The sequence below is a fragment of the Pseudophryne corroboree genome, chromosome 8 (assembly GCF_028390025.1).
Source record: "Pseudophryne corroboree isolate aPseCor3 chromosome 8, aPseCor3.hap2, whole genome shotgun sequence".
Classification (NCBI taxonomy): domain Eukaryota; kingdom Metazoa; phylum Chordata; class Amphibia; order Anura; family Myobatrachidae; genus Pseudophryne; species Pseudophryne corroboree.
The window spans coordinates 25,690,707-25,707,700 of record NC_086451.1 but is presented as its reverse complement, the minus strand read 5'-3'; the positions used below and the strand labels follow the sequence as shown (position 1 = coordinate 25,707,700).

Here is a 16,994-nt window from a genome sequence, read left to right as displayed (position 1 = left end):
GCTGCGATCAACTCTGAATTACCCCCTTAGTTCCCTGCATACAACCTGGGTGTAATTACAGCTTCCTCCAATTCAATTTCAGCTCTTATGTTTATATTGTCAGCCATTGCTGGACCCAACTACGAGCCCACGAATTCCGCACCCCAATGATGTCACACATATTCCTTGTCACTATACCACACCCTCAGTGTATTATAATGTGATAGGATGATCACACCTCAATAAAAGCCACAGCAAGGATCTGGGAGAAGTCAAAATGATTGTGCGACTACAGTGCGACTCAAAAAGTGCCTTTTGGGCACCCAAATGGGTCACTTTTTTCGGTCATTTCAGCTTACCACCCCCGGGGGCCTCTGACTTGGGACGCTCAACCCGGGTAGACTCTTTCAAACTTTACTTTAGGTGCTACAAAAATCACCATTATGATATATAAAACATATAACTATTCAGACATTTATTATTTATTTATTTACAGTTTCTTATATAGCGTCAGCATATTCCGTTGCGCTTTACAATTGGAAACAACAGTGATAAAACAAACTGGGTAATAATAACAAAGAGACATAGAGGTAGGCGGGCCCTCAGAGCTGGTCCAAACCAATATGATGCCCTAGGCAAGAATTTGGCTGGTGCCCCCTAGCACCGCCGCTGGATCCGTCTCTGATCCCAGCACCATCACCCCTCACCCATAGCAATCCTCATTTTGGTGCTCCTACCCCCTATATTTTAAATAGGAACAGCGCGCACATTTCACGCACAGCCCAAAAAGGGGTGTGTTCTTGCTGGGAAGGGGCATGGCCACACAATAGTACCCCCAATTCAACTTATACCACACAGTAATGTCCCTTACACATATGACACACATTATTAATGCCCTTATACACATAATGAAAGATATAATGTCCCTTTCACATATGCCGCACATTATGAATGCATTTATAGTTACACATGACACACATAATGCCCCTTACAGATATGCTGAACACTACTGCACAACCAACCCACCTGTACACAGCACTCACGTGGCCGCTAACACTGTGACCTCTGCCTATGCATGGATACAGATGTGTCCACATACATCTTGCCTCAATACGTCATGCAGCAGGAGATGCCTGGCGTGAGTCAGCTGGCAGCTCTGCTAACGTCGGGCACCTTTTCTTGATGAAAATGCATATTATTTGCATTACTATGTGGCTAGGATGCAAAAACAGCTTCTGCTAATTAAAATGATATGTGGCATGCCTATATTCTGTGTGTGACTGTGGCTGTATCTGCATAAGAAATGCTATGTTACAGTGATTTTCAGGAATACACTGTAAAGTAGCATTTCGTAAGCAGATACAGCCGCAGTCACATACAGAATATAGGCATGCCGCATATCATTTTAATCAGCAGATGCTGCTTGTGCACCTAGGCATATCAAATGCCATAGGCATTTGCCTAGTTTGCCTATGCCTAGGGCCAGCTCTGAGGGCCCTGCTCGCAAGCTCACAATCTACATTTCTCAATGTTAAGGTCATTGGCAGAGTGTGGGTTACATGTATGTTTGTCAATATACACAAGAGGTGTCGGGGCGCCATAGTGGTTTTAAGTTGGGGGGCCAAGATATACTTTCATTTTGGCGCTCCTAAATTGCTGTATGTTGCCCTCTGTGGGCTAGCTGGACTTGCCCGCCACACCACCTACCTGACAGATAGGTAGATATATTTTTCTATATATCGCGGTGGGGGGGGGGGGGATGAAAGAATGAATTGGGAGCTAAGGGGAAAGAGGTGAGGGACATATGAAGTGGGAGGTGAGAAGAGCGCTGGCTGGTCCCAGAGGAAGGGCCAGCCCACAGTAACTAGCCACACACTGTAGGGTCGGGGTGCAGGGCGAAGTAGGGCCCTGTAGGCAGGCGGAGAAGGGCTGTGGGGAAGGAGGAGGTGGAACAGCGGGAAAGGGTATCATCTCCATCCTGCCCATGGTTGTACTGCGCCCCATGACCCAATACATTGCTATGGATATTTGGGGGGAGCCTCCCCCCATTCCGACACATATTTGAGAAAAGTTTTGATAATCACATGAAATTAAAGAGGAACTCCGCCTTTAGAGGGTTCCATCGCCCAGGCAGATAGGAGAGATGTGTAGTATAGACACACCAGTAGCCAGCGCACAGACTTAAACTTGTGTCGAATAAAAAAATAAATCTGCCTGGACTTTAAAGCCCCCTGAAGGCGGAGTCCCCCTTTTAACGCAATATGAATAAAGTTCGGCAGCCTTTTGGAGATCCTACATTTTTCTGAAAATATCCGCAAGACCAATGATATTCCGCCACCCAGTTTTTATTACTGTTAAATAAAAATATTACATTACAATGTCTTCAAATAAAGGCAGGGGAGGCATGGGAGAGAGTGCCCAGGGAAGAGGAGGCCGGCCAGAAAACATGGCTTGTCGTCAGAAGTTGTCAGGGGATGACCGAAGAGAAACCTGCAAAACATGAGCCACAAGATATAATAAACCAACCACAAGCTGTGAACAGCAAAAGATCCCAAGTCATCACATATATTGCTAAATTACCAGCAGCCTGCGTTCCTTAATATTCCACACTGCAGACGCCCCAATCTGCTGGCTCAGAAACTTGTGTTCTTGCTGCGGCCTTGAAATGTGCAAGGACAGCGTGATTGCAGCAGGACTGAGACTGAGAACAAGGACACAGAGGGGTCGTCCAAGCTTGTGACGTTAACTGCGCCATGGACAAGCTCTATTACCAACCCCTCTCTGTGTTGTGTTGCAGAACATGCTGTGATTTGTAGTACGCCAGCACCTGCTGATGGTCTCACGTGCACCGGCCAGTTCACATTACAGGGGCGTCACTGCGATCTCTTGGTATCCGGATGGAAGATGGACAGTAAATAGACAGTCAATAGGTCGGAGCCAGATGCTCGACAGTCAAAAAGGTCTGGGGCATCTATGATTTACACAGGTTCTGTGGCCGGCTAAGATCCAGGTGAAATTCAGGCTAGAGTTTAGCCAGCCACAGAACCTGTGTAAATCATAGGTGTCCCAGATTAAAGGGATATTATGGTCACCCTAGAGATGGATGACATGTACTTAGGTGAACAGGGTCAAACGGTCAACATGAACATTGGGGGTCATTCCGAGTTGTTAGCTCGTTGCCGATTTTTGCAACGGAGCGATTAAGGCAAAAATGCGCATGGTTCGCAGTGCGCATGCGGTAAAGTATTTTAGCACAAAACTTAGTAGATTTACTCACGTCCGAACGAAGAATTTTCATCGTTGTAGTGATCGGAGTGTGATTGACAGGAAGTGGGTGTTTCTGGGCGGAAACTGGCCGTTTTCTGGGAGTGTGCGGAAAAACGCAGGCGTGTCAGGGAAAAACGCGGGAGTGTCTGGAGAAACGGGGGAGTGGCTGGCCGAACGCAGGGCGTGTTTGTGACATCAAACCAGGAACGAAATGGGCTGAGCTGATCGCAATGTGTGAGTAGGTCTGGAGCTACTCAGAAACTGCTAAGAATTTTCTATTCGCAATTCTGCTAATCTTTTGTTCGCTATTCTGCTAAGCTAAGATACACTCCCAGAGGGCGGCGGCCTAGTGTGTGCAATGCTGCTAAAAGCAGCTAGCGAGCGAACAACTCAGAATGACCCCCATTGTCAAGACAGAAAAAGGTAAAACAGAGGTGGGTGCGGGACTGGAGAGGCTGAGCACTGGGGTGGGTGCGGGACTGGAGAGGCTGAGCACTCTGGTGGGGGCGGGACTGGAGAGGCTGAGAACTCTGGTAGGGGTGGGACTGGAGAGGCTGAGCACTGGGGTGGGGGTGGGACTGGTCAGTGGGGTGGGGGTGGAGCTAGCTGATGACTTCTCAGATCTCTCAGCCGTTTATCCGAGTAGTCCGAAGAGTCACTGCATCTTTATTTGTGACTGCTCAGATCAATGGCTGAGATCCGAGGCCCACGGACCGAGGTTCACCGTCTATATACTGTTGATCTTTTAATCCACATCCGCTCTCTCTAGTACTTGCACACTATCGGTTACAAGCAATAGCCTCCGAGTTCCGGAGCTGCGGGACGTTTGTGCGAGTCTGCCCGTTTTTTTTTTAAAGCAGCAATTATTTACAAGACAAAGACAACCTGGTTGGTGGGCGCCCACTGGAGCTATTCAATTGTTACCCTTGCCCTGTGTGCACCCTATTAGTACCTGTATTAGCTGTGTAAATCGGCGGCTTAACCCGTCTTAAGTCCTGGTTAAGGTGTTCGAGTGCCCAAACCATGGTATTTTTGCACATTTCAGCTTGCAATGAGTCTTCCCCCCGGCTGCATGCACACTCGAGAGGAGCAACAATTGAATTGCCCAGTTGGGCGCCATCTAGTGGCAGCCGAAGCAAACACCAATTGAATTCCTCCCTTTGATACATCTATGATACTACTCTTTGATACATCAAACTATGGGGGTCATTCCGAGTTGATCGCCCGCTAGCAGTTTTTAGCAGCCGTGCAAACGCATTGTCGACGCCCACCGGGGAGTGTATTTTCGCTTTGCAGAAGTGCGAACGCCTGTGCAGCAGAGCGACTGCAAACACATTTTGTGCAAAACAAGACCAGCCCTGGACTTACTCTTCGTGTGCATTGATTATAACGTTGGAGGGTTGGCTTTTGACGTCACACACCTGCCCAGCGTTCGCCCAGCCACGGCTGCGTTTTCCCCGGCACGCCTGCCTTTTTCTAAGCACTCCCTGAAAACGGTCAGTTGCGTTCTGCCGTGCGACTGAAAGCTTCGCTAGAACCTGTGCAAAACCACAAAGGACTTTGTACCCGAACGTCGCGCGTGCGCACTGCGGTGCATACGCATGCGCAGGAATGCCGATTTTTAGCCTGATCGCTGCGCTACGAACAACGGCAGCTAGCGATCAACTCGGAATGACTCCCTATAATTCTATTCTCTGCTCAGGAAATGCAGAGACAAAAGGAAGGGGGGGGGGGCTAGTATACTTGAAAGCCCCCAAAATATTCTGCAGTGGTTGCCCCCCACTAGTTACCTCTCACCAACGTCACAAATAAAGAGAGATAAGTGTGACTGGGGTATATTAGCAGGAAGAGCGACCCCTAAGAACTGTGGATGGTAAGAGGTCAAAGCCGGTTGGGATTTTAGGTTGTTCTAAAAATGAGACGCTCTGCAGTGCATGATTGTCAGTAGTTTGAGCAGGGCAATGTTCTGCAGGTATATATGGGGCTATGGTAAACTAATAATTTGCTAATTACTACTATAAAAAACTATCATTAGTGCCTCCTATAACGGCAGTCATTTACCTTTTTTGACATCTTTCACGTCAGTAGGGTTCAGAGTATCTCCACGCTTCCCAAGGGTGAAGCCCAGGACGCACAAAACCAGACAGTCCGCTGTTCCCAGTATGGCCAGTATAAAGCCCCAATGTACAGAACAGGTTCCCAGCTCATACCTGTCCGAGCGATAGCTGCATAGGTGCCGGACGGCAGGAGAGTCCCAGCCATCTGGGAAGAGGACACAGGCCAGGGCCTGGCAAGAGGCTGGGGCCAACAGAAAACAAAATAGAAAAATAGACTTAGTGTAAAATAAAAAATAAGATTTTACTCACCGGTAAATCTATTTCTCGTAGTCCGTAGTGGATGCTGGGACTCCGTAAGGACCATGGGACTCCGTAAGGACCATGGGGAATAGCGGCTCCGCAGGAGACTGGGCACAACTAAAAGAAAGCTTTTGGTCTACCTGGTGTGCACTGGCTCCTCCCACTATGACCCTCCTCCAGACCTCAGTTAGGATACTGTGCCCGGAAGAGCTGACACAATAAGGAAGGATTTTTTGAATCCCGGGTAAGACTCATACCAGCCACACCAATCACACCGTATAACTCGTGATACAATACCCAGTTAACAGTATGAACAATAACTCAGCCTCTCAACAGATGGCTCAACAATAACCCTTTAGTTAAACAATAACTATATACAAGTATTGCAGACAATCCGCACTTGGGATGGGCGCCCAGCATCCACTACGGACTACGAGAAATAGATTTACCGGTGAGTAAAATCTTATTTTCTCTGACGTCCTAAGTGGATGCTGGGACTCCGTAAGGACCATGGGGATTATACCAAAGCTCCCAAACGGGCGGGAGAGTGCGGATGACTCTGCAGCACCGAATGGGCAAACTCTAGGTCCTCCTCAGCCAGGGTGTCAAACTTGTAGAATTTAGCAAATGTGTTTGACCCCGACCAAGTAGCTGCTCGGCAAAGTTGTAGAGCCGAGACCCCTCGGGCAGCCGCCCAAGAAGAGCCCACCTTTCTCGTGGAATGGGCTTTCACTGATTTAGGATGCGGCAGTCCAGCCGCAGAATGTGCAAGCTGAATCGTACTACAGATCCAGCGAGCAATAGTCTGCTTTGAAGCAGGAGCACCCAGCTTGTTGGGTGCATACAGGATAAACAACGAGTCAGTTTTCCTGACACTAGCTGTCCTGGAAACATAAATTTTCAGGGCCCTGACTACGTCCAACAACTTGGAAGCCTCCAAGTCTTTAGTAGCCGCAGGCACCACGATAGGTTGGTTCAAATGAAAGGCTGATACCACCTTAGGGAGAAACTGGGGACGAGTCCTCAATTCTGCCCTATCCATATGGAAAATCAGATAAGGGCTTTTACATGACAAAGCCGCCAATTCTGACACACGCCTGGCCGAAGCCAAGGCCAACAGCATGACCATTTTCTACGTGAGATATTTTAATTCCACGGTTTTAAGTGGCTCAAACCAATGTGACTTTAGGAAATCCAACACCACGTTGAGATCCCAAGGTGCCACTGGAGGCACAAAAGGGGGCTGAATATGCAGCACTCCCTTAACAAAAGTCTGAACTTCAGGTAGTGAAGCCAGTTCTCTCTGGAAGAAAATCGATAGAGCCGAAATCTGGACCTTAATGGAACCCAATTTTAGGCCCATAGTCACCCCTGACTGTAGGAAGTGCAGAAAACGGCCCAGCTGAAATTCCTCCGTTGGGGCCTTCCTGGCCTCACACCATGCAACATATTTTCACCAAATTCGGTGATAATGGTTTGCGGTCACTTCTTTCCTAGCTTTAATCAGCGTAGGAATGACTTCCTCCGGAATGACTTCCTCCGGAATGCCCTTGTCCTTCAGGATCCGGTGTTCAACCGCCATGCCGTCAAACGCAGCCGCGGTAAGTCTTGGAACAGACAGGGCCCCTGCTGCAGCAGATCCTGTTTGAGCGGCAGAGGCCATGGGTCCTCTGAGATCATTTCTTGAAGTTCCGGGTACCAAGCTCTTCTTGGCCAATCCGGAACAATGAGTATAGTTCTTACTCCTCTTCTCCTTATTATCCTCAGTACCTTGGGTATGAGAGGAAGAGGAGGGAACACATAAACCGACCGGTACACCCACGGTGTCACTAGAGCGTCCACAGCTATCGCCTGAGGGTCTCTTGACCTGGCGCAATATCTTTCTAGCTTTTTGTTTAGGCGGGACGCCATCATGTCCACCTGTGGCCTTTCCCAACGGTTTACAATCAGTTGGAAGACTTCTGGATGAAGTCCCCACTCTCCCGGGTGGAGGTCGTGCCTGCTGAGGAAGTCTGCTTCCCAGTTGTCCACTCCCGGAATGAACACTGCTGACAGTGCTAACACGTGATTTTCCGCCCATCGGAGAATCCTTGTGGCTTCTGCCATCGCCGTCCTGCTTCTTGTGCCGCCCTGTCGGTTTACATGGGCGACTGCCGTGATGTTGTCTGACTGGATCAGTACCGGCTGGTTTTGAAGCAGGGGTTTTGCCTGACTTAGGACATTGAAAATGGCCCTCAGTTCCAGAATATTTATGTGTAGGGAAGTCTCCTGACTTGACCATAGTCCTTGGAAGTTTCTTCCCTGTGTGACTGCCCCCCAGCCTCGAAGGCTGGCATCCGTGGTCACCAGGACCCAGTCCTGTATGCCGAATCTGCGGCCCTCTTGAAGATGAGCACTTTGCAGCCACCACAGCAGAGACACCCTGGTCCTTGGAGACAGGGTTATCAGCCGATGCATCTGAAGATGCGATCCGGACCACTTGTCCAACAGGTCCCACTGAAAAGTTCTTGCATGGAACCTGCCGATTGGAATTGCTTCGTAGGAAGCTACCATTTTTCCCAGGACTCGCGTGCAGTGATGCACCGACACCTGTTTTGGTTTTAGGAGGCCTCTGACTAGAGATGACAGCTCCTTGGCCTTCTCCTCCGGGAGAAACACTTTTTTCTGTTCTGTGTCCAGAACCATCCCCAGGAACAGTAGACGTGTCGTAGGGACCAGCTGTGACTTTGGAATATTTAGAATCCAACCGTGCTGTTGTAGCACCTCCCGAGATAGTGCTACCCCGACCAACAACTGCTCCCTGGACCTCGCCTTTATCAGGAGATCGTCCAAGTACGGGATAATTAAAACTCCCTTTTTTCGAAGGAGTATCATAATTTCGGCCATTACCTTGGTAAATACCCTCGGTGCCGTGGACAGACCAAACGGCAACGTCTGGAATTGGTAATGACAATCCTGTACCACAAATCTGAGGTACTCCTGGTGAGGATGGTAAATGGGGACATGCAGGTAAGCATCCTTGATGTCCAGTGATACCATGTAATCCCCCTCGTCCAGGCTTGCAATAACCGCCCTAAGCGATTCCATCTTGAACTTGAATTTTTTTATATATGTGTTCAAGGATTTCAAATTTAAAATGTGTCTCACCGAACCGTCCGGTTTCGGTACCACAAAGATTGTGGAATAGTAACCCCGTCCTTGTTGAAGGAGGGGCACCTTGACTATCACCTGCTGGGAATACAGCTTGTGAATTGCCTCTAGCACTGCCTCCCTGCCTGAGGGAGTTGTTGGCAAGGCAGATTTGAGGAAACGGCGGGGGGGAGACGTCTTGAATTCCAGCTTGTACCCCTGAGATACTACTTGAAGGATCCAGGGATCCACCCGTGAGCGAGCCCACTGATTGCTGAAGTTTTTAAAACGGACCCCCACCGTACCTGGCTCCGCCTGTGGAGCCCCAGCGTCATGCGGTGGACTTGGAGGAAGCGGGGGAGGACTTTTGCTCCTGGGAACTGGCTGTATGCTGCAGCTTTTTCCCTCTGCCTCTGAGCAGAAAGGACGCGTCTTTAACCCGCTTGCCCTTATGGGGCCGAAAGGACTGTACCTGATAATACGGTGCTTTCTTTGGCTGTGAGGGAACATGGGGTAAAAATGCTGACTTCCCAGCTGTTGCTGTGGAAACGAGGTCCGAGAGACCATCCCCGAACAACTCCTCACCCTTATAAGGCAAAACTTCCATGTGCCTTTTAGAATCTGCATCCCCTGTCCACTGCCGAGTCCATAACCCTCTCCTGGCAGAAATGGACATTGCACTTATTTTAGATGCCAGCCGGCAAATATCCCTCTGTGCATCTCTCATGTATAAGACTGCGTCTTTAATATGCTCTACGGTTAGCAATATAGTGTCCCTGTCTAGGGTATCAATATTTTCCGACAGGGAATCTGACCACGCAGCTGCAGCACTGCACATCCATGCTGAAGCAATAGCTGGTCTCAGTATAATACCTGTGTGTGTATATACAGACTTCAGGATAGCCTCCTGCTTCCTATCAGCAGGCTCCTTTAGGGCGGCCGTATCCGGAGACGGTAGTGCCACCTTCTTTGACAAGCGTGTGAGCGCTTTATCCACCCTAGGGGATGTTTCCCAACGTGACCTATCCTCTGGCGGGAAAGGGTACGTCATTAGTAACCTTTTAGAAATTACCAGTTTCTTATCGGGGGAAGCCCACGCTTCTTCACACACTTCATTTAATTCCTCAGATGGAGGAAAAACTACTGGTAGTTTTTTCTCTCCAAACATAATACCCTTTTTTGTGGTTCCTGGGGTAACATCAGAAATGTGCAACACATTTTTCATTGCCTCAATCATGTAACGTGTGGCCCTATTGGAAGTTACATTAGTCTCATCGTCGTCGACACTGGAGTCAGTATCCGTGTCGACATCTGTGTCTGCCATCTGAGGTAGCGGGCGTTTTAGAGCCCCTGATGGCTTTTGAGACGCCTGGGCAGGCACAGGCTGAGAAGCCGGCTGTCCCATATTTGGTATGTCGTCAAACCTTTTATGTAAGGAGTCGACACTGTCGCGTAATTCCTTCCACATAACCATCCACTCAGGTGTCGACCCCGCAGGGGGTGACATCACATTTATCGGCATCTGCTCCGCCTCCACATAAGCCTCCTCATCAAACATGTCGACACAGCCGTACCGACACACCGCACACACACAGGGAATGCTCTGACAGAGGACAGGACCCCACAAAGCCCTTTTGGGAGACAGAGAGAGAGTATGCCAGCACACACCAGAGCGCTATATAACACAGGGATGAACACTATAACTGAGTGATTTTCCCTTATAGCTGCTTATATATATACTGCTGCGCCTAAATTTAGTGCCCCCCCTCTCTTTTTTACCCTTTGTAGTCTTGAAACTGCAGGGGAGAGCCTGGGAGCGATACTTCCAGCGGAGCTGTGAGGGAAAATGGCGCCAGTGTGCTAAGGGAGATAGCCCCGCCCCTTTTTCGGTGGGCTTCTCCCGCTTTTTTATGGATCTCTGGCAGGGATATTTTTCACATATATAGCCTCTAGGACTATATATTGTGATTATTTTGCCAGCCAAGGTGTTAATATTGCTGCTCAGGGCGCCCCCCCCCCCCCAGCGCCCTGCACCCATCAGTGACCGGAGTGTGAGGTGTGCATGAGGAGCAATGGCGCACAGCTGCAGTGCTGTGCGCTACTTTGTTGAAGACCGAAGTCTTCTGCCTCCGATTTTCAGGACCATCTTCAGAGCCGGCCTTAGCTATAGGCAGGCTAGGCATTTGCCTAGGGCATTCAAGCATGTCTGGGGGCATCCAAGCATGTCCCTGCAGCATCTCATGCTGAGAGGGACAGTCCGCAAACTAACTGTTACTTTCCAAATGTATTCAATCAGTACTGGTATACACTGCTGTTTACATTTGTCAAAAAAAATGCACACTGTGCCTTAAACTTCCTCTGACATGCTTGAATGCCCCTGACTTGTGAGACCTCAGACAGACAGCAGAAGCCCAGTAAATGCAATTCCTGGACCTGTGACATTTTTACTGACTATATAAGGTTATTACTGGATGGCTTCTTATGATAACACATGTGTATTTTGGAAGACTGCTTCACAGAAAACTGACATCACCTATACTGCTTGTACACATGGGGGAGGGGGACCCTGCCATCCTGTGTGTGTCCCTTATCCCTGTGCAAACCCCAGGTGTCTGCAGGGACATAACATGGGCAGTGTTCTCCCCACACTTTATTTCCTAGTCAGTCCATACCGTAAAATTCCCCTGCCATCTAGCACTGTAACGTGGTCAGTAATTTGCGTTGTGCTATTTCTATATGAAACATCAGTGCAGCGTGACTTTTGGACACATCAGACTGGAGGGCAGAGCATTTAGCTCCCACAGTATAAAGTAAAGTGCATGCAGTTAACGGGAGTAACAGACACCAGCAAACACACTGAATAGTGAAGAGAATGGACAGTTTCTACATGTTTGATACTGATCTTTTTGTATAACCAGCAAGTGTGGCAGTATATGTGTATTGGGCATTACTAATGTGGGGCATATGTGTAAGGTGCATTACTGTGTGGCATTATGTGTATTATGGGCATTACTAATGTGGGGCATATGTGTAAGGTTCCTTTACTGTGTGGAATTATATGTATTATGGTCATTACTGTGTGGCATTGTGCAGAGTTGAACTGGCCCACAGGGTAACCCCCCGGTGGGCCCCACTACCTGAGCGTTGCAGGTACAGATGCAGAACTAGCGGCAGAGCTAGGGGGCAGCAGACAAAATTTTGCCTAGGGCATCAAATTGGCTAGGGCCGGCTCTGACCATCTTCTTGCTTCTGGCTCTGTAAGGGGGACGGCGGCGCGGCTCCGGGACCGAACGACCGAGGCTGGGCCTGTGTTCGATCCCTCTGGAGCTAATGGTGTCCAGTAGCCTAGAAGCCCAAGCTAGCTGCAAGTAGGTAGGTTCGCTTCTTCTCCCCTTAGTCCCTCGTAGCAGTGAGTCTGTTGCCAGCAGATCTCACTGAAAATAAAAAACCTAACAAATACTTTCTTTTCTAGGAGCTCAGGAGAGCCCACTAGGAGCACCCAGCTCTGGCCGGGCACAAGATTCTAACTGAAGTCTGGAGGAGGGTCATAGAGGGAGGAGCCAGTGCACACCAGGTAGACCAAAAGCTTTCTTTTAGTTGTGCCCAGTCTCCTGCGGAGCCGCTATTCTCCATGGTCCTTACGGAGTCCCATGGTCCTTACGGAGTCCCAGCATCCACTTAGGACGTCAGAGAAACATTTCTTCCAATGACACATTTACCCCGATCCCTCATCCATTACCAGCACTGAGCTGAAGCCAGGCGCTTAGTTTGCAGACCATCCCCGAGTGACAGAAATACAGCAGGCCAAGGCAGGCTAGGCTGAGCAGGACCAGGAGCAGGGCCACCACCATGAACCCAGCCGCTGTCTGGAAGGGGGGAAGAGCCTCTAGAGCGCCCTGCGGACCCCTGCAGTCTGTGCCCCAGTCTGATTCCTCACACACCTGGTACAGTCCGAACTGCCCACTACCCTCCCCGCCTAAGACCCAGGACGGCTGCAGAAGCACCACGATATCCAGGATGCCAAGGAGCATGGTGCAGGAAGCCCATAAACCGGTGACAGCCCGACCATTCTGCACAAAGTCTGTGTCATACAGGCGGAAATGTCCAGGAGGATCCATGAATGGTCACCTGGGGGGACATGAAAACATCACAACGTTATATCTGATCCTCCAATCGGTGACTTTTCCAATAACCGGGATCCGGTACGCATGCTGGCGGTAATGTGGCCAACGCCAGAATAACCATATATGTAACTTTCACTATGCTGTATGCACACAGTCAGTCCCCTCCAGTCACTACATGCATTACACACACGCGCGCGCACGCACACACACACACGCGCAATTAGTATGAAATACCTACAATCAAAATACCAACATATAAAATGTCAACAGGTCAAAAAGTCGACACATTAGGCTGAGGGAGTGGCGGTGTATACTGTGGGTGTGGGAGCTGTACATTACGCTGCGGGAGTGGGGGTGTATACTGTGGGTGTGGGAGCTGTACATTACGCTGCGGGAGTGGCGGTGTATACTGTGGGTGTGGGAGCTGTACATTACGCTGCGGGAGTGGCGGTGTATACTGTGGGTGTGGGAACTGTACATTACGCTGCAGGAGTGGCGGTGTATACTGTGGGTGTGGGAGCTGTACATTACGCTGCGGGAGTGGCGGTGTATACTGTGGGTGTGGGAGCTGTACATTACGCTGCGGGAGTGGCGGTGTATACTGTGGGTGTGGGAGCTGTACATTACGCTGCGGGAGTGGCGGTGTATACTGTGGGTGTGGGAACTGTACATTACGCTGCGGGAGTGGCAGTGTATACTGTGGGTGTGGGAGCTGTACATTACGCTGCGGGAGTGGCGGTGTATACTGTGGGTGCGGGAGCTGTACATTGCGCTGCGGGAGTGGCGGTGTATACTGTGGGTGTGGGAGCTGTACATTACGCTGTGGGAGTGGCAGTGTATACTGTGGGTATGGGAGCTGTACATTACGCTGTGGGAGTGGCAGTGTATACTGTGGGTATGGGAGCTGTACATTACGCTGCAGGAGTGGCGGTATATACTGTGGGTATGGGAGCTGTACATTACGCTGCGGGAGTGGCGGTATATACTGTGGGTGTGGGAGCTGTACATTACGCTGTGGGAGTGGTGGTATATACTGTGGGTATGGGAACTGTACATTACGCTGTGGGAGTGGCAGGGTATACTGTGGGCTTGGATACTATGGGCATGTGAGTGGCAGTATAAACTGTGGGCTTGGATACTATGAGCATGTGAGTGGCAGTATATACTGTGGGTTTGGATACTATGGGCATGTGAGTGGCAGTATATACTGTGGGCTTGGATACTATAAGCATGTGAGTGGCAGTATATACTGTGGGCTTGGATACTATGGGCATGTGAGCGGCAGTATATACTGTGGGCTTGGATACTATGAGCATGTGAGCGGCAGTATATACTGTGGGCTTGGATACTATGGGCATGTCAGTGGCAGTATATACTGTGGGCTTGGATACTATGGGCATGTGAGCGGCAGTATATACTGTGGGCTGGGGAACTGACAGAGCAGGAAGGATGTATACAGTACATAGAGATGGTGACATCTTTTTAATAATTTGCTTCATTTTTATACGTTGACTCTAAATAACTAAATAGAAACGTACTGAAAAAAAAAAGATCCATGCAACACTGGAAATAGGGGAACATGATATACAGTCAGCGCAGAGGGGGCATTGTGCATCCACACACATCACATATATATAATGCCTCCAGCCTCCATTGCCCTATACAGATATGAGAGCACAGAACCTGCCTCCCCCCGTGTACAGGTGTCACATGCAGGTATATGCAGAGCACACGCACAGCCCACCCTGACTGCTCTGCAGCGTGTGCAGGTTCCATGTGATGGGAGCAGTACTTACAGTGATATTCCCCAGTAGTCAGAGCATCACTCCTGCAGCAGATTCTGTGGTGTCCATGGCAGCAGCATCTGTGAGCAGACTCTGCTCCTCCCCGACTCTGCAGCTCCGAGCCCCCTCCCTGCTGTGCTCCATATACCACACACCGCTCACACGCGTCCCTCTCTTCTGAAGGCAGTCCCTCCTTTTATTACAAATATTTACCTCACAATTCTTACTTTACCATTATTTGTGCCCTAATAGGGAGTATGGGGAGCAGAGCAGAGCTCTGTAACCATATACTGTATCACCTTCCTCCTGCACATCTTATAGCTCTCTAAGGGGGACATTTACTAAGCAGTGATAAGAGCGGAGAAGTGAGCCTGTGGAGAAGTTGCCCATGGCAACCAATCAGCTGCTCCGTACAATTGTATATACTTGTAATTAGAAATGTTACTTCAATGCTGATTGGCTGCCATGGGCAACTTCTCCACTGGCTCACTTCTTCATGAATAAACCCCTAATATACAAAAGAAAGACTCCGCGTTGGGACACACTTGTGATGTTTAATAAAACTTTGCTAAAATATATCTTTAATTTCTATGTTAAAAGGAAATGACACATTCAGAATAAATAAGATTTTACTTACCGATAAATCTATTTCTCGTAGTCCGTAGTGGATGCTGGGACTCCGTAAGGACCATGGGGAATAGCGGCTCCGCAGGAGACAGGGCACAAGAATAAAAGCTTTAGGATCAGGTGGTGTGCACTGGCTCCTCCCCCTATGACCCTCCTCCAAGCCTCAGTTAGGATACTGTGCCCGGACGAGCGTACATAATAAGGAAGGATATTGAATCCCGGGTAAGACTCATACCAGCCACACCAATCACACCGTACAACTCGTGATCTGAACCCAGTTAACAGTATGATAAAACGAAAGGGAGCCTCTGAAAAGATGGCTCACAACAATAATAACCCGAATTTTTGTAACAATAACTATATACAAGTATTGCAGACAATCCGCACTTGGGATGGGCGCCCAGCATCCACTACGGACTACGAGAAATAGATTTATCGGTAAGTAAAATCTTATTTTCTCTGACGTCCTAGTGGATGCTGGGACTCCGTAAGGACCATGGGGATTATACCAAAGCTCCCAAACGGGCGGGAGAGTGCGGATGACTCTGCAGCACCGAATGAGAGAACTCCAGGTCCTCCTCAGCCAGGGTATCAAATTTGTAGAATTTAGCAAACGTGTTTGCCCCTGACCAAGTAGCTGCTCGGCAAAGTTGTAAAGCCGAGACCCCTCGGGCAGCCGCCCAAGATGAGCCCACTTTCCTTGTGGAATGGGCTTTTACCGATTTTGGCTGTGGCAGGCCTGCCACAGAATGTGCAAGCTGAATTGTACTACAAATCCAACGAGCAATCGTCTGCTTAGAAGCAGGAGCACCCAGTTTGTTGGGTGCATACAGGATAAACAGTGAGTCAGATTTTCTGACTCCAGCCGTCCTGGAAACATATATTTTCAGGGCCCTGACAACGTCAAGCAACCTAGAGTCCTCCAAGTCCCTAGTAGCCGCAGGTACCACAATAGGTTGGTTCATGTGAAATGCAGAAAACCACCTTGGGTAGAAATTGAGGACGAGTCCTCAATTCTGCCCTGTCAGAATGAAAAATTAAGTAAGGGCTTTTATATGATAAAGCCGCCAATTCTGACACACGCCTGGCTGAAGCCAGGGCTAACAGCATCGTCACCTTCCATGTGAGATATTTTAAGTCCACAGTGGTGAGTGGTTCAAACCAATGTGACTTTAGGAAACTCAACACAACATTGAGATCCCAAGGTGCCACTGGAGGCACAAAAGGAGGCTGTATATGCAGTACCCCTTTTACAAATGTCTGAACTTCAGGCACTGAAGCCAGTTCTTTCTGGAAGAAAATCGACAGGGCCGAAATTTGAACCTTAATGGACCCTAATTTTAGGCCCATAGATAGTCCTGTTTGCAGGAAATGGCGGAAACGACCCAGTTGAAATTCCTCTGTAGGGGCCGTCTTGGCCTCACACCACGCAACATATTTTCGCCAAATGCGGTGATAATGTTTTGCGGTTACGTCCTTCCTGGCCTTGACCAGGGTAGGGATGACTTCATCTGGAATGCCTTTTTCCTTCAGGATCCGGCGTTCAACCGCCATGCCGTCAAACGCAGCCGCGGTAAGTCTTGGAACAGACAAGGCCCCTGCTGGAGCAGGTCCTTTCTTAGAGGTAGAGGCCACGGTTCGTCCGTGAGCATCTCTTGAAGTTCCGGGTACCAAGTCCTTCTTGGCCAATCCGGAACCACGAGTATAGTTCTTACTCCTCTCCTTCT

At 49.3% G+C, this 16,994-nt stretch overlaps 1 protein-coding gene across 1 annotated transcript; it reads right to left on the bottom strand.

Annotated features, from left to right (window-relative positions):
• Positions 1-2,303: 2,303 nt before the first annotated feature.
• Positions 2,304-15,019, bottom strand: LOC134947432 (LHFPL tetraspan subfamily member 3 protein-like). The gene is made up of 4 exons (XM_063935527.1): positions 14,653-15,019; positions 12,472-12,860; positions 5,308-5,544; positions 2,304-2,469 (listed from the first exon to the last, which is right to left on the bottom strand). The coding sequence occupies exons 2-4, from the start codon at positions 12,848-12,850 to the stop codon at positions 2,447-2,449; spliced, it is 639 nt and encodes a 212-aa protein (XP_063791597.1). The 5' UTR covers positions 12,851-12,860; positions 14,653-15,019; the 3' UTR covers positions 2,304-2,446.
• Between the last annotated feature and the right edge of the window lie 1,975 nt (positions 15,020-16,994).

Excerpts from the sequence above, each read along its gene's own strand:
- LOC134947432 (XM_063935527.1), bottom strand. The coding sequence starts at position 12,850 with ATGGATCCTCCTGGACATTTCCGCCTGTATGACACAGACTTTGTGCAG. Across the intron at positions 5,545-12,471 it reads CTGGCTTCAGCTCAGTGCTG|CCTCTTGCCAGGCCCTGGCC; the intron begins GTAATGGATGAG and ends TGTTGGCCCCAG. Across the intron at positions 2,470-5,307 it reads CGTGAAAGATGTCAAAAAAG|GTTTCTCTTCGGTCATCCCC; the intron begins GTAAATGACTGC and ends CATGTTTTGCAG.